The sequence below is a fragment of the Cherax quadricarinatus genome, chromosome 5 (genome assembly GCF_038502225.1).
Source record: "Cherax quadricarinatus isolate ZL_2023a chromosome 5, ASM3850222v1, whole genome shotgun sequence".
Classification (NCBI taxonomy): Eukaryota; Metazoa; Arthropoda; class Malacostraca; order Decapoda; family Parastacidae; genus Cherax; species Cherax quadricarinatus.
Window position 1 is genome coordinate 6,141,384 of NC_091296.1, and position 18,019 is coordinate 6,159,402.

The window sequence follows — 18,019 nt, forward strand, 5'->3', positions numbered from 1 at the left end:
TGGCTCCGGGGCCCTTCACAGTATCTGTTGTCCCGGGCCCCTCACAGTACCTGTAGCCCCGGGGCCCCTCACAGTACCTGTAGTCCCGGGCCCCTCACAGTACCTGTAGCCCCGGGGCCCCTCAGTACCTGTAGCCCTGGGGCCCCTCACAGTACCTGTAGCCCCGGGGCCCCTCACAGTACCTGTAGCTCCGGGGCCCTCACAGTACCTGTAGCCCTGGGGCCCCTCAGTACCTATAGCCCCGGGGCCCTTCACAGTACCTGTAGCCCTGGGGCCCCTCACAGTACCTGTAGCCCTGGGGCCCCTCACAGTACCTGTAGTCCCGGGCCCCTCGCAGTACCTGTAGCCCCGGGGCCCCTCACAGTAACTGTAACCCAGGGTTCTCACAGTACCTGTAGCCCAGAGGCCTCACAGTACCTGTAAGGCCCGGGGCCCCTCACAGTACCTGTAGCCCAGAGACCTACAAATATTATTCCAGTTCTGAATTTGGCAAGTGGCAAGTTGAGAGGTGGAATACACACCCACACACATTAGTTGTAAGAACAGGTACGATAGGGCCCACGAGGCTAAGAGGGAGTAAGTCTGAAGAGTAGAAAGTTAAGAGGCAGGGTGATGAGCTGAGAATCAACCCCTTCAACTACAAATAGGGGAGCACACACACACACACACACACTAAAATAGCGCACATTATTCTAACGATAGCCAGCATGTATCTCTCATACAGTAAACATCACCCCCTTATAATAAACCAATACGTTCACTCATCACCCCATTTTTCCCCTCACTTGTGCCATTGTTCCACACTGGGTTGCCCTCATTAGACTTGTCATTGATAGGGAAGTAAACGTATGTGTCTAAGAAGGTTCTTGTCGTCTGTTCCATCCAGTCCCATTCAGCGGAATTACGAGGTATGAACATCCTGGACATGATCCACGTGCAGAAGACGAATGCATAGTTCCAGGTGGAAGGTGTCGGACCGCCCACTAAGTGGTACACATAGCGACCATTGTATGAGGTGAAGCCATAACCTGCGTAATCTGGAAAAAAATAGAGATTTTTTTATCTTACTTATCCAGGTTAAAATCTGCGTTTGTTTTCATATGTTTATGTACTTATTTTTTTTAACTTTATTTAAGACTTCATATATATAATACATACATAGGCATACAGAACACACCTAAAACATATTGATAACTAGCACTAACTTTGCAACCCCTCTGAATCAAATCGAAGGGACTGACAGGTTAGGATCCACTAGGAGTGAGGAGGAGAGAAGGAACAGTTGAAGAATAGCTCTGGAGAAGTACTTCTTGAGTTGTACAAAAAGAGCCAGAGCTAAACCCAGCAGCAGAACATTCTGAGACACATGTAGAAGAGCAGTACACATGCTAAGCTTGCTGACAGTTATCTGGAGTTTATGCTGGTAATGTAGAGTTGGGCGGCAGGGCAAACCCCCTCTAACAGGTAACATAAACACATATACAATAACACTGTATACACACACACAAAAACAACTGGTGGGAGCTCCATTGTTGGTGCTAGGGAGGATAGGAATAAGACAGGGAAACATGCACCAACAGGGAATACAGTCACAGAAACCCAATGCAAACGGAAACCAAGCCTGTGCACATACTATGCACTTGGTATCTGCAGACATGGGAAATCTGGAAAAACAGACGGGACGTGCAACTATACCTGGAGTTTACCTGGAGAGAGTTCCGGGGGTCAACGCCCCCGCGGCCCGGTCTGAGACCAGGCCTCCTGGTGGATCAGAGCCTGATCAACCAGGCTGTTGCTGCTGGCTGCACGCAAACCAACATACGAGCCACAGCCCGGCTGATCCGGAACTGACTTTAGGTGCTTGTCCAGTGCCAGCTTGAAGACTGCCAGGGGTCTGTTGGTAATCCCCCTTATGTGTGCTGGGAGGCAGTTGAACAGTCTCGGGCCCCTGACACTTATTGTATGGTCTCTTAACGTGCTAGTGACACCCCTGCTTTTCATTGGGGGGATGGTGCATCGTCTGCCAAGTCTTTTGCTTTCGTAATGAGTGATTTTCGTGTGCAAGTTCGGTACTAGTCCCTCTAGGATTTTCCAGGTGTATATAATCATGTATCTCTCCCTCCTGCGTTCCAGGGAATACAGGTTTAGGAACCTCAAGCGCTCCCAATAATTGAGGTGTTTTATCTCCGTTATGCGCGCCGTGAAAGTTCTCTGTACATTTTCTAGGTCGGCAATTTCACCTGCCTTGAAAGGTGCTGTTAGTGTGCAGCAATATTCCAGCCTAGATAGAACAAGTGACCTGAAGAGTGTCATCATGGGCTTGGCCTCCCTAGTTTTGAAGGTTCTCATTATCCATCCTGTCATTTTTCTAGCAGATGCGATTGATACAATGTTATGGTCCTTGAAGGTGAGATCCTCCGACACGATCACTCCCAAGTCTTTGACGTTGGTGTTTCGCTCTATTTTGTGGCCAGAATTTGTTTTGTACTCTGATGAAGATTTAATTTCCTCATGTTTACCATATCTGAGTAATTGAAATTTCTCATCGTTGAACTTCATATTGTTTTCTGCAGCCCACTGAAAGATTTGGTTGATGTCTGCCTGGAGCTTTGCAGTGTCTGCAATGGAAGACACTGTCATGCAGATTCGGGTGTCATCTGCAAAGGAAGACACGGTGCTGTGGCTGACATCCTTGTCTATGTCGGATATAAGGATGAGGAACAAGATGGGAGCGAGTACTGTGCCTTGTGGAACAGAGCTTTTCACCGTAGCTGCCTCGGACTTTACTCTGTTGACGACTACTCTCTGTGTTCTGTTAGTGAGGAAATTATAGATCCATCGACCGACTTTTCCTGTTATTCCTTTAGCACGCATTTTGTGCGCTATTACGCCATGGTCACACTTGTCGAAGGCTTTTGCAAAGTCTGTATATATTACATCTGCATTCTTTTTGTCTTCTAGTGCATTTAGGACCTTGTCGTAGTGGTCCAATAGTTGAGACAGACAGGAGCGACCTGTTCTAAACCCATGTTGCCCTGGGTTGTGTAACTGATGGGTTTCTAGATGCGTGGTGATCTTGCTTCTTAGGACCCTTTCAAAGATTTTTATGATATGGGATGTTAGTGCTATTGGTCTGTAGTTCTTTGCTGTTGCTTTACTGCCCCCTTTGTGGAGTGGGGCTATGTCTGTTGTTTTTAGTAACTGTGGGACGACCCCCGTGTCCATGCTCCCTCTCCATAGGATGGTAAAAGCTCGTGATAGGGGCTTCTTGCAGTTCTTGATGAACACAGAGTTCCACGAGTCTGGCCCTGGGGCAGAGTGCATGGGCATGTCATTTATCGCCTGTTCGAAGTCATTTGGCGTCAGGATAACATCGGATAGGCTTGTGTTAATCAAATTTTGTGGCTCTCTCATAAAAAATTAATTTTGATCTTCGACTCTCAGTCTGGTTAGCGGCTTGCTATGACCACCCTAGAAAATGCCATGCCCATATGACAACAGGAAAATGCAAACTCCCTTCCTGTAAGCTTTTTCACCCTGAAATGTGTACCTCTTCAGTTCAGGAAAGACTGTGCTATAACTTAAATTGCCAGGCACACCATCTAAAGGGTACAAAAAGATACAAAACATCCAGGCCATGGGAAAACCTGGGTAGCCACAGCCACTCAAGAGGGAGAGGTTTTTTAGTGCCAGGAAGGAAAAAAAACTGGCAGGAAATGGCAGAAATCGTACACCAAATCCAGTCATTCCTGGAATGGAACCACAGTCGATGGCCTCCACTCCAAACCAACAGATACAGATACTAATGCCGGAAAAAAAATCCCCCCCTAGTACCAACAATACCACCAGTCCGATGACATTCTTCTTTGCAAATATACAGGGTCTAAAGCCAGCAACAAACAACAAAATACCTTTCATCCGTGGACTGCTTGCAGAGGCAAAGGCAATGTTCGCGGCTTTCACTGAGACCCACATAAAGGATCAATTGGACAACGAAATATGGATCCCAGGTTACAACCTATACAGATGTGACAGAGTGAACAGGCAAAAGGGGGGGGGGGTTGGCCTGTACATTGCAGAGTCACTTGTTTGCACAGAACTGCTAAATGCCTCAAATGATGTAGTGGAAGTTTTAGCAGTAAAGGTCGAGAACCAAAACCTAGTCATTGTGGTAGTCTACAAGCCTCCGGATGCAACATCCCAGCAATTCCAGGAACAGCTGTTAAAAATTGACCACTGTCTGGAAAATCTTCCAGCTCCTGCACCCAACATCTTGCTCCTGGGGGATTTCAACTTAAGGCACCTAAAGTGGAGGAATATAGCAAATAATATTGTTGCAGTAACAACACCAGGAGGCAGCTCTGATGAAAACTCACACTCACACGAGCTTTTAAATCTCTGCACAAAATTCAATTTAAACCAGCAAATAATAGAGCCTACTAGACTGGAGAATACATTAGACCTCATCTTCACTAACAATGATGATCTGATAGGAAATGTCACCATATCAAAAACAATATACTCAGATCACAACATAATTGAGGTTCAGACATGTATGCGTGGAGCCCCAGACCGACATAAGGAGACTAGTCACGAGGGAGCATTCACCAAATTCAACTTCAATAACAAAAACATAAAGTGGGACCAAGTAAACCAAGTCCTAACCGATATAAGCTGGGAAGATATACTAAGCAACACAGACCCCAACTTATGCCTAGAACAGATTAACTTGGTGGCACTCGATGTATGCACAAGGCTTATTCCTCTAAGAAAAAGGAGGAGTAGATATAAAATAGAAAGAGACAGGCGCTCCCTTTACAGGCGACGGAAAAGAATAACAGAGCGGCTAAAAGAGGTCAATATATCTGAAATGCGTAGGGAGACACTGGTCAGAGAAATAGCAAGCATCGAACTCAAGCTAAAGGAATCTTATAGGAGTCAGGAATCGCGGGAAGAACTAAAAGCCATAAATGAAATCGAAAGAAACCCAAAGTATTTCTTTTCCTATGCTAAATCAAAGTCGAGAACAACATCCAGTATTGGGTCCCTACTTAAACAAGATGGGTCCTACACAGATGACAGCAAGGAAATGAGTGAGCTACTCAAGTCCCAATATGACTCAGTTTTTAGCAAGCCGCTAACCAGACTGAGAGTCGAAGATCAAAATGAATTTTTTATGAGAGAGCCACAAAATTTGGTTAACACAAGCCTATCAGATGTTATCCTGACGCCAAATGACTTCGAACAAGCGATAAATGACATGCCCATGCACTCTGCCCCAGGGCCAGACTCATGGAACTCCGTGTTCATCAAGAACTGCAAGAAGCCCCTATCACGAGCCTTTTCCATCCTATGGAGAGGGAGCATGGACACGGGGGTCGTCCCACAGTTACTAAAATCAACAGACATAGCCCCACTCCACAAAGGGGGCAGAAAAGCAACAGCAAAGAACTACAGACCGATAGCACTAACATCCAATATCATAAAAATCTTTGAAAGGGTCCTAAGAAGGAAGATCACCACCCATCTAGAAACCCATCAGTTTCACAACCCAGGGCAACATGGGTTTAGAACAGGTCGCTCCTGTCTGTCTCAACTATTGGATCACTACGACAAGGTCCTAAATGCACTAGAAGATAAAAAGAATGCAGATGTAATATATACAGACTTTGCAAAAGCCTTCGACAAGTGTGACCATGGCGTAATAGTGCACAAAATGCGTGCTAAAGGAATAACAGGAAAAGTCGGTCGATGGATCTATAATTTCCTCACTAACAGAACACAGAGAGTAGTCGTCAACAGAGTAAAGTCCGAGGCAGCTACGGTGAAAAGCTCTGTTCCACAAGGCACAGTACTCGCTCCCATCTTGTTCCTCATCCTCATATCCGACATAGACAAGGATGTCAGCCACAGCACCGTGTCTTCCTTTGCAGATGACACCCGAATCTGCATGACAGTGTCTTCCATTGCAGACACTGCAATGATGTCCGCTCCAGGCGGACATCAACCGAATCTTTCAGTGGGCTGCAGAAAACAATATGAAGTTCAACGATGAGAAATTTCAATTACTCAGATATGGTAAACACGAGGAAATTAAATCTTCATCAGAGTACAAAACAAATTCTGGCCACAAAATAGAGCGAAACACCAACGTCAAAGACCTGGGAGTGATCATGTCGGAGGATCTCACCTTCAAGGACCATAACATTGTATCAATCGCATCTGCTAGAAAAATGACAGGATGGATAATGAGAACCTTCAAAACTAGGGAGGCCAAGCCCATGATGACACTCTTCAGGTCACTTGTTCTATCTAGGCTGGAATATTGCTGCACACTAACAGCACCTTTCAAGGCAGGTGAAATTGCTGACCTAGAAAATGTACAGAGAACCTTCACGGCGCGCATAATGGAGATAAAACACCTCAATTACTGGGAGCGCTTGAGGTTCCTAAACCTGTATTCCCTGGAACGCAGGCGGGAGAGATACATGATTATATACATCTGGAAAATCCTAGACGGACTAGTACCGAACTTGCACACGAAAATCACTCACTACGAAAGCAAAAGACTTGGCAGACGATGCAACATCCCCCCAATGAAAAGCAGGGGTGTCACTAGCACGTTAAGAGACCATACAATAAGTGTCAGGGGCCCGAGACTGTTCAACTGCCTCTCAGCATACATAAGGGGGATTACCAACAGACCCCTGGCAGTCTTCAAGCTGGCACTGGACAAGCACCTAAAGTCAGTTCCTGACCAGCCGGGCTGTGGCTCGTACGTTGGTTTGCGTGCAGCCAGCAGCAACAGCCTGGTTGACCAGGCTCTGATCCACCAGGAGGCCTGGTCACAGACCGGGCCGCGGGGGCGTTGACCCTCGGAACTCTCTCCAGGTAAACTCCAGGTAAACACACAAAACCACACAGACTAGGCCTAGTTCTATTCGATATGTGCCTAGGACAGAATGGTAACTAATTAAATGCAATCCTAACACATCATTCACTCGACACAAATTATGCACTTATCTGTAATCACCTTACTTATTTACTGTTGCTAGGGTTGAGTCGGAGCTCCTGGCCCTGTGCCTTAAAACTCACAAATATATACATTTTTTATATTTTTAATTATGGAGGGAAAACGCTAAACCCTTAGAGGTCAGAGTACTTGGAGGGAGTTCCGTGGATGAAGAGACTTCACCGGCATCCAGGTACCTCCCAAGAGGAGTTCAATATCTCTAGTAAATATAATAAAAAAACTAACTGAAATAAGAAACATGTCTCACCAAATAGGCAGCCATTCCCCGAAGCGTTGACGTTGAAGTGAGGCTGACACACACATGTCATGTTGCTTGGATTACATGTAGAGTTCATGGTATTTGCTTGGCACTGGGCATTCACAACACAGGTGCCACCCAACCCCACTGGCACTGGCAACACAAGAGAATTTTATCAACACCTATCAACCAGGATGGGAACTGAACAGTCCGAAGAAAAAAATAACTAATAATTCATTTATGACGTAAATAGCGGGGAGATGTCCCCTTTCCTTAAAATTTGCTTATAACTTTGAAATAATGAAAGATATAATTTGAACTGTGATCAATTGATTTCATTAATATTGTGTTCATGTTAGATGTTATGTTATAGATTAGTTCCAATGTTTATATAATGCACAAGCTTATACATCACTACAAAAGTTTATATTTCTACTACACCAGAATGAGAAAAGGAAAGTAACTATCAAAAGTTTGCGATCCAGTCCCTGGACCCTTTATGTACCTCTGTAATCTTTTGACTATCGTCCACAGGATGAGTATTGGGCGCATAATATAGATATTTAACTAACTATCGCCAAATGCCTGATCCTTCGACACAATTAGGGAAGGAGGGTAAAAACATCCATGGTGCGTATTATCAACATTTTGCTTGTAACTTGATGTTTCTATGCTTACTATCAAATGCTAAGCAAAATGGGATGCACTTGACTTAAATGACAAGGATGAGGACTCGATTTCTTGGCAAACCCAAACATATAAGTAAGTCTCACACCTGCTGCTTATTTACTTAGCAGTAAATAGAAACCTGGAGTTGGTTGACTGTTCTAGGTCGCTTCCATAACAGTAAGCACTCTAACACAAACTAGTAACACGAAAAATGTCCTGTTCATCATACTAAATATATTATACAGATATTCATACCCATTATGCACTGCGTTCCTGAAACACTGTACGCTGGCGGACAGGAACAGACGCCACCGCTGCAACTGGCCAGAGGCTCCAGTGTTGTACAGTCACTGTTCTGGGTACAAGATTGACCCAGGGTCTTACAGTCTGTGGAAACAACGGCAGTAGTCAGTGGAACATCAGGAGGTGAGTGGTCAGGAAGGGGGGTGAGAGTAAGATTAATATAGAAACAGCAGCGTTAGTATGGAATAACGGGCTATGATCCAGGCTAGAACATACTGTAAAATTAACGTACCTGGAGTTTACCTGGAGAGAGTTCCGGGGGTCAACGCCCCCGCGGCCCGGTCTGTGACCAGGCCTCATGGTGGATCAGAGCCTGATCAACCAGGCTGTTGCTGCTGGCTGCACTCAAACCAACGTACGAGCCACAGCCCGGCTGGTCAGGAACCGACTTTAGGTGCTTGTCCAGTGCCAGCTTGAAGACTGCCAGGGGTCTGTTGGTAATCCCCCTTATGTATGCTGGGAGGCAGTTGAACAGTCTCGGGCCCCTGACACTTATTGTATGGTCTCTTAACGTGTTAGTGACACCCCTGCTTTTCATTGGGGGGATGTTGCATCGTCTGCCAAGTCTTTTGCTTTCGTAGTGAGTGATTTTCGTGTGCAAGTTCGGTATTAGTTTCTCTAGGATTTTCCAGGTGTATATAATCATGTATCTCTCCCGTCTGCATTCCAGGGAATACAGGTTTAGGAACCTCAAGCGCTCCCAGTAATTGAGGTGTTTTATCTCCGTTATGCGCGCCGTGAAGGTTCTCTGTACATTTTCTAGGTCAGCAATTTCACCTGCCTTGAAAGGTGCTGTTAGTGTGCAGCAATATTCCAGCCTAGATAGAACAAGTGACCTGAAGAGTGTCATCATGGGCTTGGCCTCCCTAGTTTTGAAGGTTCTCATTATCCATCCTGTCATTTTTCTAGCAGATGCGATTGATACAATGTTATGGTTCTTGAAGGTGAGATCCTCCGACATGATCACTCCCAGGTCTTTGACGTTGGTGTTTCGCTCTATTTTGTGGCCAGAATTTGTTTTGTACTCTGATGAAGATTTAATTTCCTCGTGTTTACCATATCTGAGTAATTGAAATTTCTCATCGTTGAACTTCATATTGTTTTCTGCAGCCCACTGAAAGATTCGGTTGATGTCCGCCTGGAGCCTTGCAGTGTCTGCAATGGAAGACACTGTCATGCAGATTCGGGTGTCATCTGCAAAGGAAGACACGGTGCTGTGGCTGACATCCTTGTCTATGTCGGATATGAGGATGAGGAACAAGATGGGAGCGAGTACTGTGCCTTGTGGAACAGAGCTTTTCACCGTAGCTGCCTCGGACTTTACTCTGTTGACGACTACTCTCTGTGTTCTGTTAGTGAGGAAATTATAGATCCATCGACCGACTTTTCCTGTTATTCCTTTAGCACGCATTCTGTGCGCTATTACGCCATGGTCACACTTGTCAAAGGCTTTTGCAAAGTCTGTACATATTACATCTGCATTCTTTTTATCTTCTAGTGCATTTAGGACCTTGTCGTAGTGATCCAATAGTTGAGACAGACAGGAGCGACCTGTTCTAAACCCATGTTGCCCTGGGTTGTGTAACTGATGGGTTTCTAGATGGGTGGTGATCTTGCTTCTTAGGACCCTTTCAAAGATTTTTATGATATGGGATGTTAGTGCTATTGGTCTGTAGTTCTTTGCTGTTGCTTTACTGCCCCCTTTGTGGAGTGGGGCTATGTCTGTTGTTTTTAGTAACTGTGGGACGACCCCCGTGTCCATGCTCCCTCTCCATAGGATGGAAAAGGCTCGTGATAGGGGCTTCTTGCAGTTCTTGATGAACACGGAGTTCCATGAGTCTGGCCCTGGGGCAGAGTGCATGGGCATGTCATTTATCGCCTGTTCGAAGTCATTTGGCGTCAGGATAACATCGGATAGGCTTGTGTTAACCAAATTTTGTGGCTTTCTCATAAAAAATTCATTTTGATCTTCGACTCTCAGCCTGGTTAGCGGCTTGCTAAAAACTGAGTCATATTGGGACTTGAGTAGCTCACTCATTTCCTTGCTGTCATCTGTGTAGGACACATCTTGTTTAAGTAGGGGCCCAATACTGGACGTTGTTCTCGACTTTGATTTGGCATTTCCTGCCAGTTTTTTTTTTCCTTCCTGGCACTAAAAAACCTCTCCCTCTTGAGTGGCTGTGGCTACCCAGGTTTTCCCATAGCCTGGATGTTTTGTATCTTTTTGTACCCTTTAGATAGTGTGCCTGGCAATTTAAGTTATAGCACAGTCTTTCCTGTACTGAAGAGGTACACATTTCAGGGTGAAAAAGCTTACAGGAAGGGAGTTTGCATTTTCCTGTTGTCATATGGGCACGGCATTTTCTAGGGTGGTCAAAGTTGCACGTCCCGTCTGTTTTTCCAGATTTCCCATGTCTGCAGATACCAAGTGCATAGTATGTGCACAGGCTTGGTTTCCGTTTGCCTTGGGTTTCTGTGACTGTATTCCCTGTTGGTGCATGTTTCCCTGTCTTATTCCTATCCTCCCTAGCACCAACAATGGAGCTCCCACCAGTTGTTTTTGGTAATATATCCTCACTATTGCTAGTGGAGTCCTCTTAATAAATATATATTTGGAGATAATGAAATAATGTGATACTAACAGGTACCACAGCTAATACAGTATCCCCCTTCTGACAAAACTCCAACAAGACTAAGGGTACACTGGACGCATGGTTGTTCGATACTGTTATATATGTATTTGTATAAAAATAGGTCTAGATGTGAAAGTAGTAGGACAACACTGGGAGCTGTAGTGAAAGACTAGGTAGATTGAGAGCCACTCCAGACACCACCTCCACTGTCTGCGATGGTGTTAGCGTGGGGTGTCTATTACGGTACTGGAGATAGCAAGGCAGAACAAGGAGCATCCACACAATACGAACGACAGTGAAACATGGGACACCGGACCAATACTAGTGACAGTAAAGCAGTACTAAGAGAAATGTGACAAAAGAAACACTAATACATTTACCTCCACAGTAGAAGGTGTAATTGCCGTTGACGGTGGTGTTGGTGTGAGTGCCAAGGACGAGACAATCCTGGGGTGCCCCAGGAGAGAGTGCCAAGTTGTAGCCTACACCAGACAACTGGGCACACACTGCTGCACACTCCAGTACTGTAGCTACCTGCACAACAAGTAACTCAACTATATTTTTGTGTTCATGAAATCGGATACCTCACCAGAATTCTGTTGCCCACCTGTTGTCTATGTTCCCCATCAGTAAAATGGGTACCTGGGTGTTAGTCGACTGGTGTGAGTCGCATCCTGGGACACTGACCTAATTTGCCCGACATGCGGAGCATAACAAGGGGCTTTCTATATAGTAATATGTCATTGTTGTCAGCTAGGACTGTATACCTTGTACATGTACTCGTAGTAAATAAAGATATTATTATTATTATTACACTGTAAGAACAAAATCCAACAGTTTACCTGTCAAACACAAGATGGTTTTCTGAGATGCTGCATCCCAACAGAACAGTTTTCCTTTCATACTGCACCAAACAGGATTATTTTTTTAGTCACACTATTACAGGACAGCTTTCCTTAAATAATTTTCCTGTAATACTCTACCAAACAGGAAGCTTTTCTTTAAGGGGGAGGCGGGAATATATATTTTTTTTCAACCGATTTATTTTATTTTTGGTGTACTTTTAGAGGTGCATATATAGTTTAATGTGACAAAGTTTCAGTATGATTGGCCAACAAACAACATAGAAAAAAAATATTAACATAATTTTGATATATGGCAGCATCCCGACAAATTGGCACTACGAGTGGCACTACGAGTGGCACTTCCGACATTCCCAACTGTTAGAATACAACTAGCACGAATTTTTTACATTGCCATTTCATCTAATATATCTTATTATCATGGTAAAAAAAAAATACATTTGACAGAATTTTTGGCATTCACCAAAATATCTGCCTTTTACCCCCCACAAAATCAAAAATATTTGAGATATTCCAAAAAATCTATCATTAAAATTTAAAACACACTTTGTTTTATATTGTCTGTGAAAATCATTTCAATACAATCATTAATAATGGTGCTGGTTAGCGAAATAAGTGAATAAGTTACTTCCGATATATAGGCCTAGAACGCCGGCAGGCCTACCGTCAAAATTTTTTTTTGTTTTTTTCGCGAAAATCGCGTTTGTTTCGGTGTATTTCTTAGTAAACTGATGTTCTAGTGCAGTTATCCTCTTCAAAACATCGATTTCTCTCACTCACAGACCAAACAATACAACATGGAGACGAGGAGTAACTTTTTTATATCGAGATATTGCTGGTGGACTCGCGCTATATTATGGCCTATTTTATTCAGTCTAGAGTATATAACATGTTTGTTTGTTATTTACAGTGATTATTATATCATATTAGATCAATTCTGATAGATAAATAAGCCGTATAGTTAATACATAAGCTGATATAAGCGTAATAATGAAGTGATTTCACCTGGCGCCGTATGGAGAGGGAGCACTGCCGAGTGTACCTAGGTGCTTCCCGATAGGCTAGACGTCTATTGATAAGCTCCAACTACTCTTATATGATGCCAAATAATCAATTATTATATTAGAAAGAATAATGCAAAGAAAAAGCGATAAAAAACAAGGAAAAAATTCCAAAAAATACATGGGTTGAGAACAGACGCGCTACCTACATCGCCGCCACCATACCTGATATAAATGACTATAATTTCTTGTAGAAACGTTGTAGAACATTGATTCTTGTACCATTGTGTTGCCAAAGAGTTAAGCTATTTTTCTATATGAATAACTCATTTTCATAATTTTTCGAATTTTTCTTGAGAGCGCTGAAAAAATGTTCCCGCCTCCCCCCTTTCTTTCTGACAATACAATTGTCATATTGTATTATTTTACTTATCCACATAAATATTTAATTAATGAGCCCCTGTGAAGTTACCTGATCTAAATTACAGAGATTACATACTGAAGAAAGTGGCAGATGAAGGAATCAAGTCCCTTAGCCTTGATAGATGTCGAGTCCCATAGCCTTGGTCAGTCTGATCCATTAATGTGATGACACAAGATTCTCAACAGAGCACATCCCTGGTCACTGGTCAAGATAGTTTTGGTTATATTATGGGTGTTTATGTCACCATCACATAAGCTGCTTGCTGACTGTGTTGTAGGTGACGCTGAAGTCTGGTGATTGCTGATATACAAATGGGATGAATTGCTCGGAACTCACTCATAACAGTATCTGTCAAGCTGATCATTTTGCTCTACGTTGATTGAAAGTATAATGACGGCAAAGTTTTGAAAGTTACATCCCATTCATGGCAAAAAATATAATTTATTATGAATTAATTACATAGTTATTTAAGACTAAACTCGTTTACCCAAGCCTAATTTCGAAAATTTAAAGTTTAAGGAAGCCCTTATGATTGTACACAACATTTGATGCAATCTCGATAATATAATGTAATATTTAATCAATTCATCATGTACAAAACTTAACTATGAAAAAAAATGATGATTGACATTTCATTTTAAGAATTCCAGTGTCAAATTGCTGATAGGATTACCTGAGAACTGAAATGTCAAAGGGGAACCTCATAGGTATGGTAACCTTAGACCTGCAAAAGGCCTTCGATACTGTCAACCACAATATATAAGATAAGATAAGATTTTGTTCGGATTTTTAACCCCGGAGGGTTAGCCACCCAGGATAACCCAAGAAAGTCAGTGCGTCATCGAGGACTGTCTAACTTATTTCCATTGGGGTCCTTAATCTTGTCCCCCAGGATGCGACCCACACCAGTCGACTAACACCCAGGTACCTATTTGCTGCTAGGTGAACAGGACAACAGGTGTAAGGAAACGTGTCGAAATGTTTCCATTCGCCGGGAATCGAACCCGGGCCCTCCGTGTGTGAAGCGGGAGCTTTAGCCACCAGGCCACCGGGCCACCTAAGAAACTTCAAGCTATCGGTATAAGTTCTGTAGACTGGTTTAAGTCCTACCTTAGCAACAGGAGACAAATAGTCAAAATCAACAAAACGGAATCAGAACCCCTGCCGATAACATGTGGAGTTCCCCAAGGTAGTATTCTGGGTCCCTTATTATTCTTATGTTATGTCAATGACATGCCTATCAGTGTCAGGTGCAAACTCCTACTGTATGCAGATGACAGTGCCCTGTTAGTGTCAGGTAAAGACCCACAAGATATAGCTAATGTTTTAACACTGGAGCTGGAGTCCTGCAGCAAATGGTTAGTAGACAACAAACTATCATTACACCTCGGGAAAACTGAAGCCATTCTCTTTGGCACGAAACATAAACTGAGAAGGGTAAATAATTTTAATGTCCAGTGTAATGGGAAGCACATCACTTCGGTTCCCTCAGTAAAATATCTGGGAATCCCCTTTGACCCATGCATGTCAGGAGAATTGATAGGGAACAGTGTAGTAAAGAAAGCGAATGCCAGACTGAAGTTCCTGTATAGACAAGCACAGTGTCTACCTACTGAGGCTCGCAGGACCCTATGTCTGGCCGTTATACAGTGTCATATGGATTACGCTTGCTCTTCATGGTACTCGGCCTTGACAAAAAAACTGAAAGATAGACTGCAAATCACCCAGAATAAAATCGTAAGATTCATCCTGGGGCTGGGACCAAGAGAACATGTAGGCCAGGATGAATTACAGCAGTTGGATATGCTGAATGTTGAAGACAGAGTAAAACAACTGAAGCTAAATCATGTTTATAAAATTGCTCACAAACAGTGTCCAGAATATCTTGCTGTCAATTCTGTCAAGGTTGGGAACCAAAGCAATCATAGTACTAGGGGGAGAGAGCACAACTTTGTAGTAACCACAGTCAGTGACCAGGCTTCAAACACCTTTTATTGTACAGCAATAAAGGAATGGAACAGACTACCCGCACATGTCAAAGCCAGTCATAGCATGAACCAGTTCAAGAAGAGTGCCAAAAGGTGTCTGATGAATGTAGCTACAGAAAGGGAGGAGAATGATTTTCTATTTTTTAGCTAACATACGTGTAAATTTTACCTTATTCCTAGTAATGACCCTCGTATTGTAGATAGTCTTAATGACCCTCGTGTAGTAGATAGTCTTTTTAGTATGATAATAAGATGTTATCTTCATTATAGAATAATAAGAAAATATTATGACCTTTATATTATAATAATAAGGTAAAAGGACCCCAATGGAAATAAGTCACTCTGTCTGACTTTTTTGGGTTATCCTAGGTTCTCTACACATATGCTGCTATGTATGATAATTCTATGTAACTATTTGTGTATACCTGAATAAACTTACTTACTCTGGTCTGCGAAAAGATTCAGCTATCAAAACTTTGGGGTCCAGTCCCTGGACCCATTATGTACCTCTCTAATCTTTTGACTAACGCCCACAGGATGGACAGGAGGGCATATATATATTTTACAATAAAATAATTAGTGTGTCACACCTTTAGGACGGTGACTAGGCCTTGGACTAGCCTCGTAACTTAGGCATTGTCATTTCTACCTACCAGGCATTTTATGGGTTATATTACTAATTATGCCATGTGATAATTTAATGTCTGAAAAAAGTGAATTGTTTTACCCATACTTACTTTTTTCTCAAAGAGGACAGTACCTTCGCCCTGGGTCTGAGTTATCTTCAAAAACTGTGATTGTTTGACCACAGAATCTCCCTCACGAGCCACCATCACCACCAACACCATCACCAACACTCCAATACTCGTCATCTGGGGAGAGAACCCACTTATATTATTATTTTTTATTAACACATCGGCCGATTCCCACCAAGGTAGGGTGGCCCGAAAAAGAAAAACTTGCATCATCATTCACTCCATCACTGTCTTGCCAGAAGGGTGCTTTACACTACAGTTTTTAAACTGCAACATTAACACCCCTCCTTCAGAGTGCAGGCACTGTACTTCCCATCTCCAGGACTCAAGTCCGGCCTGCCGGTTTCCCTGAACCCCTTCATAAATGTTACTTTGCTCACACTCCAACAGCACGTCAAGTATTAAAAACCATTTGTCTCCATTCACTCCTATTAAATACGCTCACGCATGCTTGCTGGAAGTCCAAGCCCCTCGCACACAAAACCTCGTTTACCCCCTCCCTCCAACCCTTCCTAGACCGACCCCTACCCCACCTTCCCTCCACTACAGATTTATACACTCTCGAAGTCATTATGTTTAGTTTCATTCTGTCTACATGTCCGAACCACCTCAACAACCCTTCCTCAGCCCTCTGGATAATAGTTTTGGTAATCCCGCACCTAATTTCCAAACTACGAATTCTCTGCATTATATTCACACCACAAATTGCCCCTCAGACATGCCATCTCCACTGCCTCCATATATATATATGTATATATATATATATATATATATATATATATATATATATATATATATATATATATATATATATATATATATATATATGTATGTATATATATATATATATATATATATATATATATATATATATATATATATATATATATATATATATATATATATATATATATATATATATATGTCGTGCCGAATATGTAAAACTTGCGATAAATAGCAACGGTCGTCTTGCCATATAAGACAAGCGAAAATTTGTGTATGCAACAATTTCGCAAAAATAATTCTGAACCTAACGAAAAAAATATATTTCATTGTGTTTGTTTAGTATTAAATTATTGTAAACGTATTTAAAATATATTTAGTAGGATTAGGCTAAAATAAATTGCGAATGTTACAATACGGTTTCTAAGATTCTTTTGGTGCAAAATTATAAATTTTTGCATTAACAGTAATGAAAAAATATATCTTTATACGTATAAAAGAAAATTTTAGAAAGGACTTAATTTAAAATGAGTTCTTGCTAACTGACCAGTTTTACATATTCTGCACGATATATATATATATATATATATATATATATATATATATATATATATATATATATATATATATATATAATATATATATATATATATATATATATATATAATATATAAAAATATAGGGAAGTACCACCTCTATAGCTGGAATATATATATTATATATATATATATATATATATATATATATATATATATATATATATATATATATATATATATATATATATATATATATATATATATATATATATATATATATATATGTAATTTTAGCACATCGGCTATAAGGTCGTACTCTGTATAATTGTAACTGATTTTCACACAGTTGAGTTAGATCGACACCATGCCTAACCCTTCTAGGGTAGGGTAGGTGCCTGAGCCCGAGCCTTTAGCTCATAAGACTGTCATTCCCATTTGCCCCCTTGGGGCGGGGATGGCGGACCAGAGAGGCCTAGCTTGTGGCTAGGCCTGGGGACAGTTGGTCCCAAAGATGAGGAGGTACTTGTGCCTCCTCCCATGGGAGACTTAGGTCTCAGACACTCCCTAAAGAGGGAGCCAAGGCCGGGCCACCACTTGGAAAAGGCCCGGGCCGGGAGAATACCGGCTAATCTTTAATAATAATAATAATAAGTTGAGTTTGTTGTTTTAATTTTTAAGGTTATAATCACGACTGATTTCTACTCTAACTTTCAACTAGGCTTGAAATATTAAGCCATTACAAGGACCCAGTGGAAATAAGTCACTGACTTTGTTTTGGGGTTATTCTAGGTAATTTACACATGTTAAACTATGTTTGATAATTGTACTTATCTGTACCTACACCTAAATA

General features: G+C 42.1%; 1 protein-coding gene across 1 annotated transcript in view; it reads right to left on the bottom strand.

The window, feature by feature from the left end:
• Positions 1–16,052, bottom strand: part of LOC128684625 (uncharacterized) — a 30,583-nt gene extending 14,531 nt beyond the window's left edge. The window contains exons 1-5 of the mRNA XM_070104689.1: positions 15,890–16,052; positions 11,257–11,410; positions 8,196–8,327; positions 7,281–7,424; positions 786–1,037 (exon numbers count right to left, since the gene is read on the bottom strand). Of these exons, the coding sequence (XP_069960790.1) occupies positions 786–1,037; positions 7,281–7,424; positions 8,196–8,327; positions 11,257–11,410; positions 15,890–16,024 (817 nt within the window). The 5' untranslated portion in view covers positions 16,025–16,052. The remainder of the gene's footprint in view (positions 1–785; positions 1,038–7,280; positions 7,425–8,195; positions 8,328–11,256; positions 11,411–15,889) is intronic.
• Between the last annotated feature and the right edge of the window lie 1,967 nt (positions 16,053–18,019).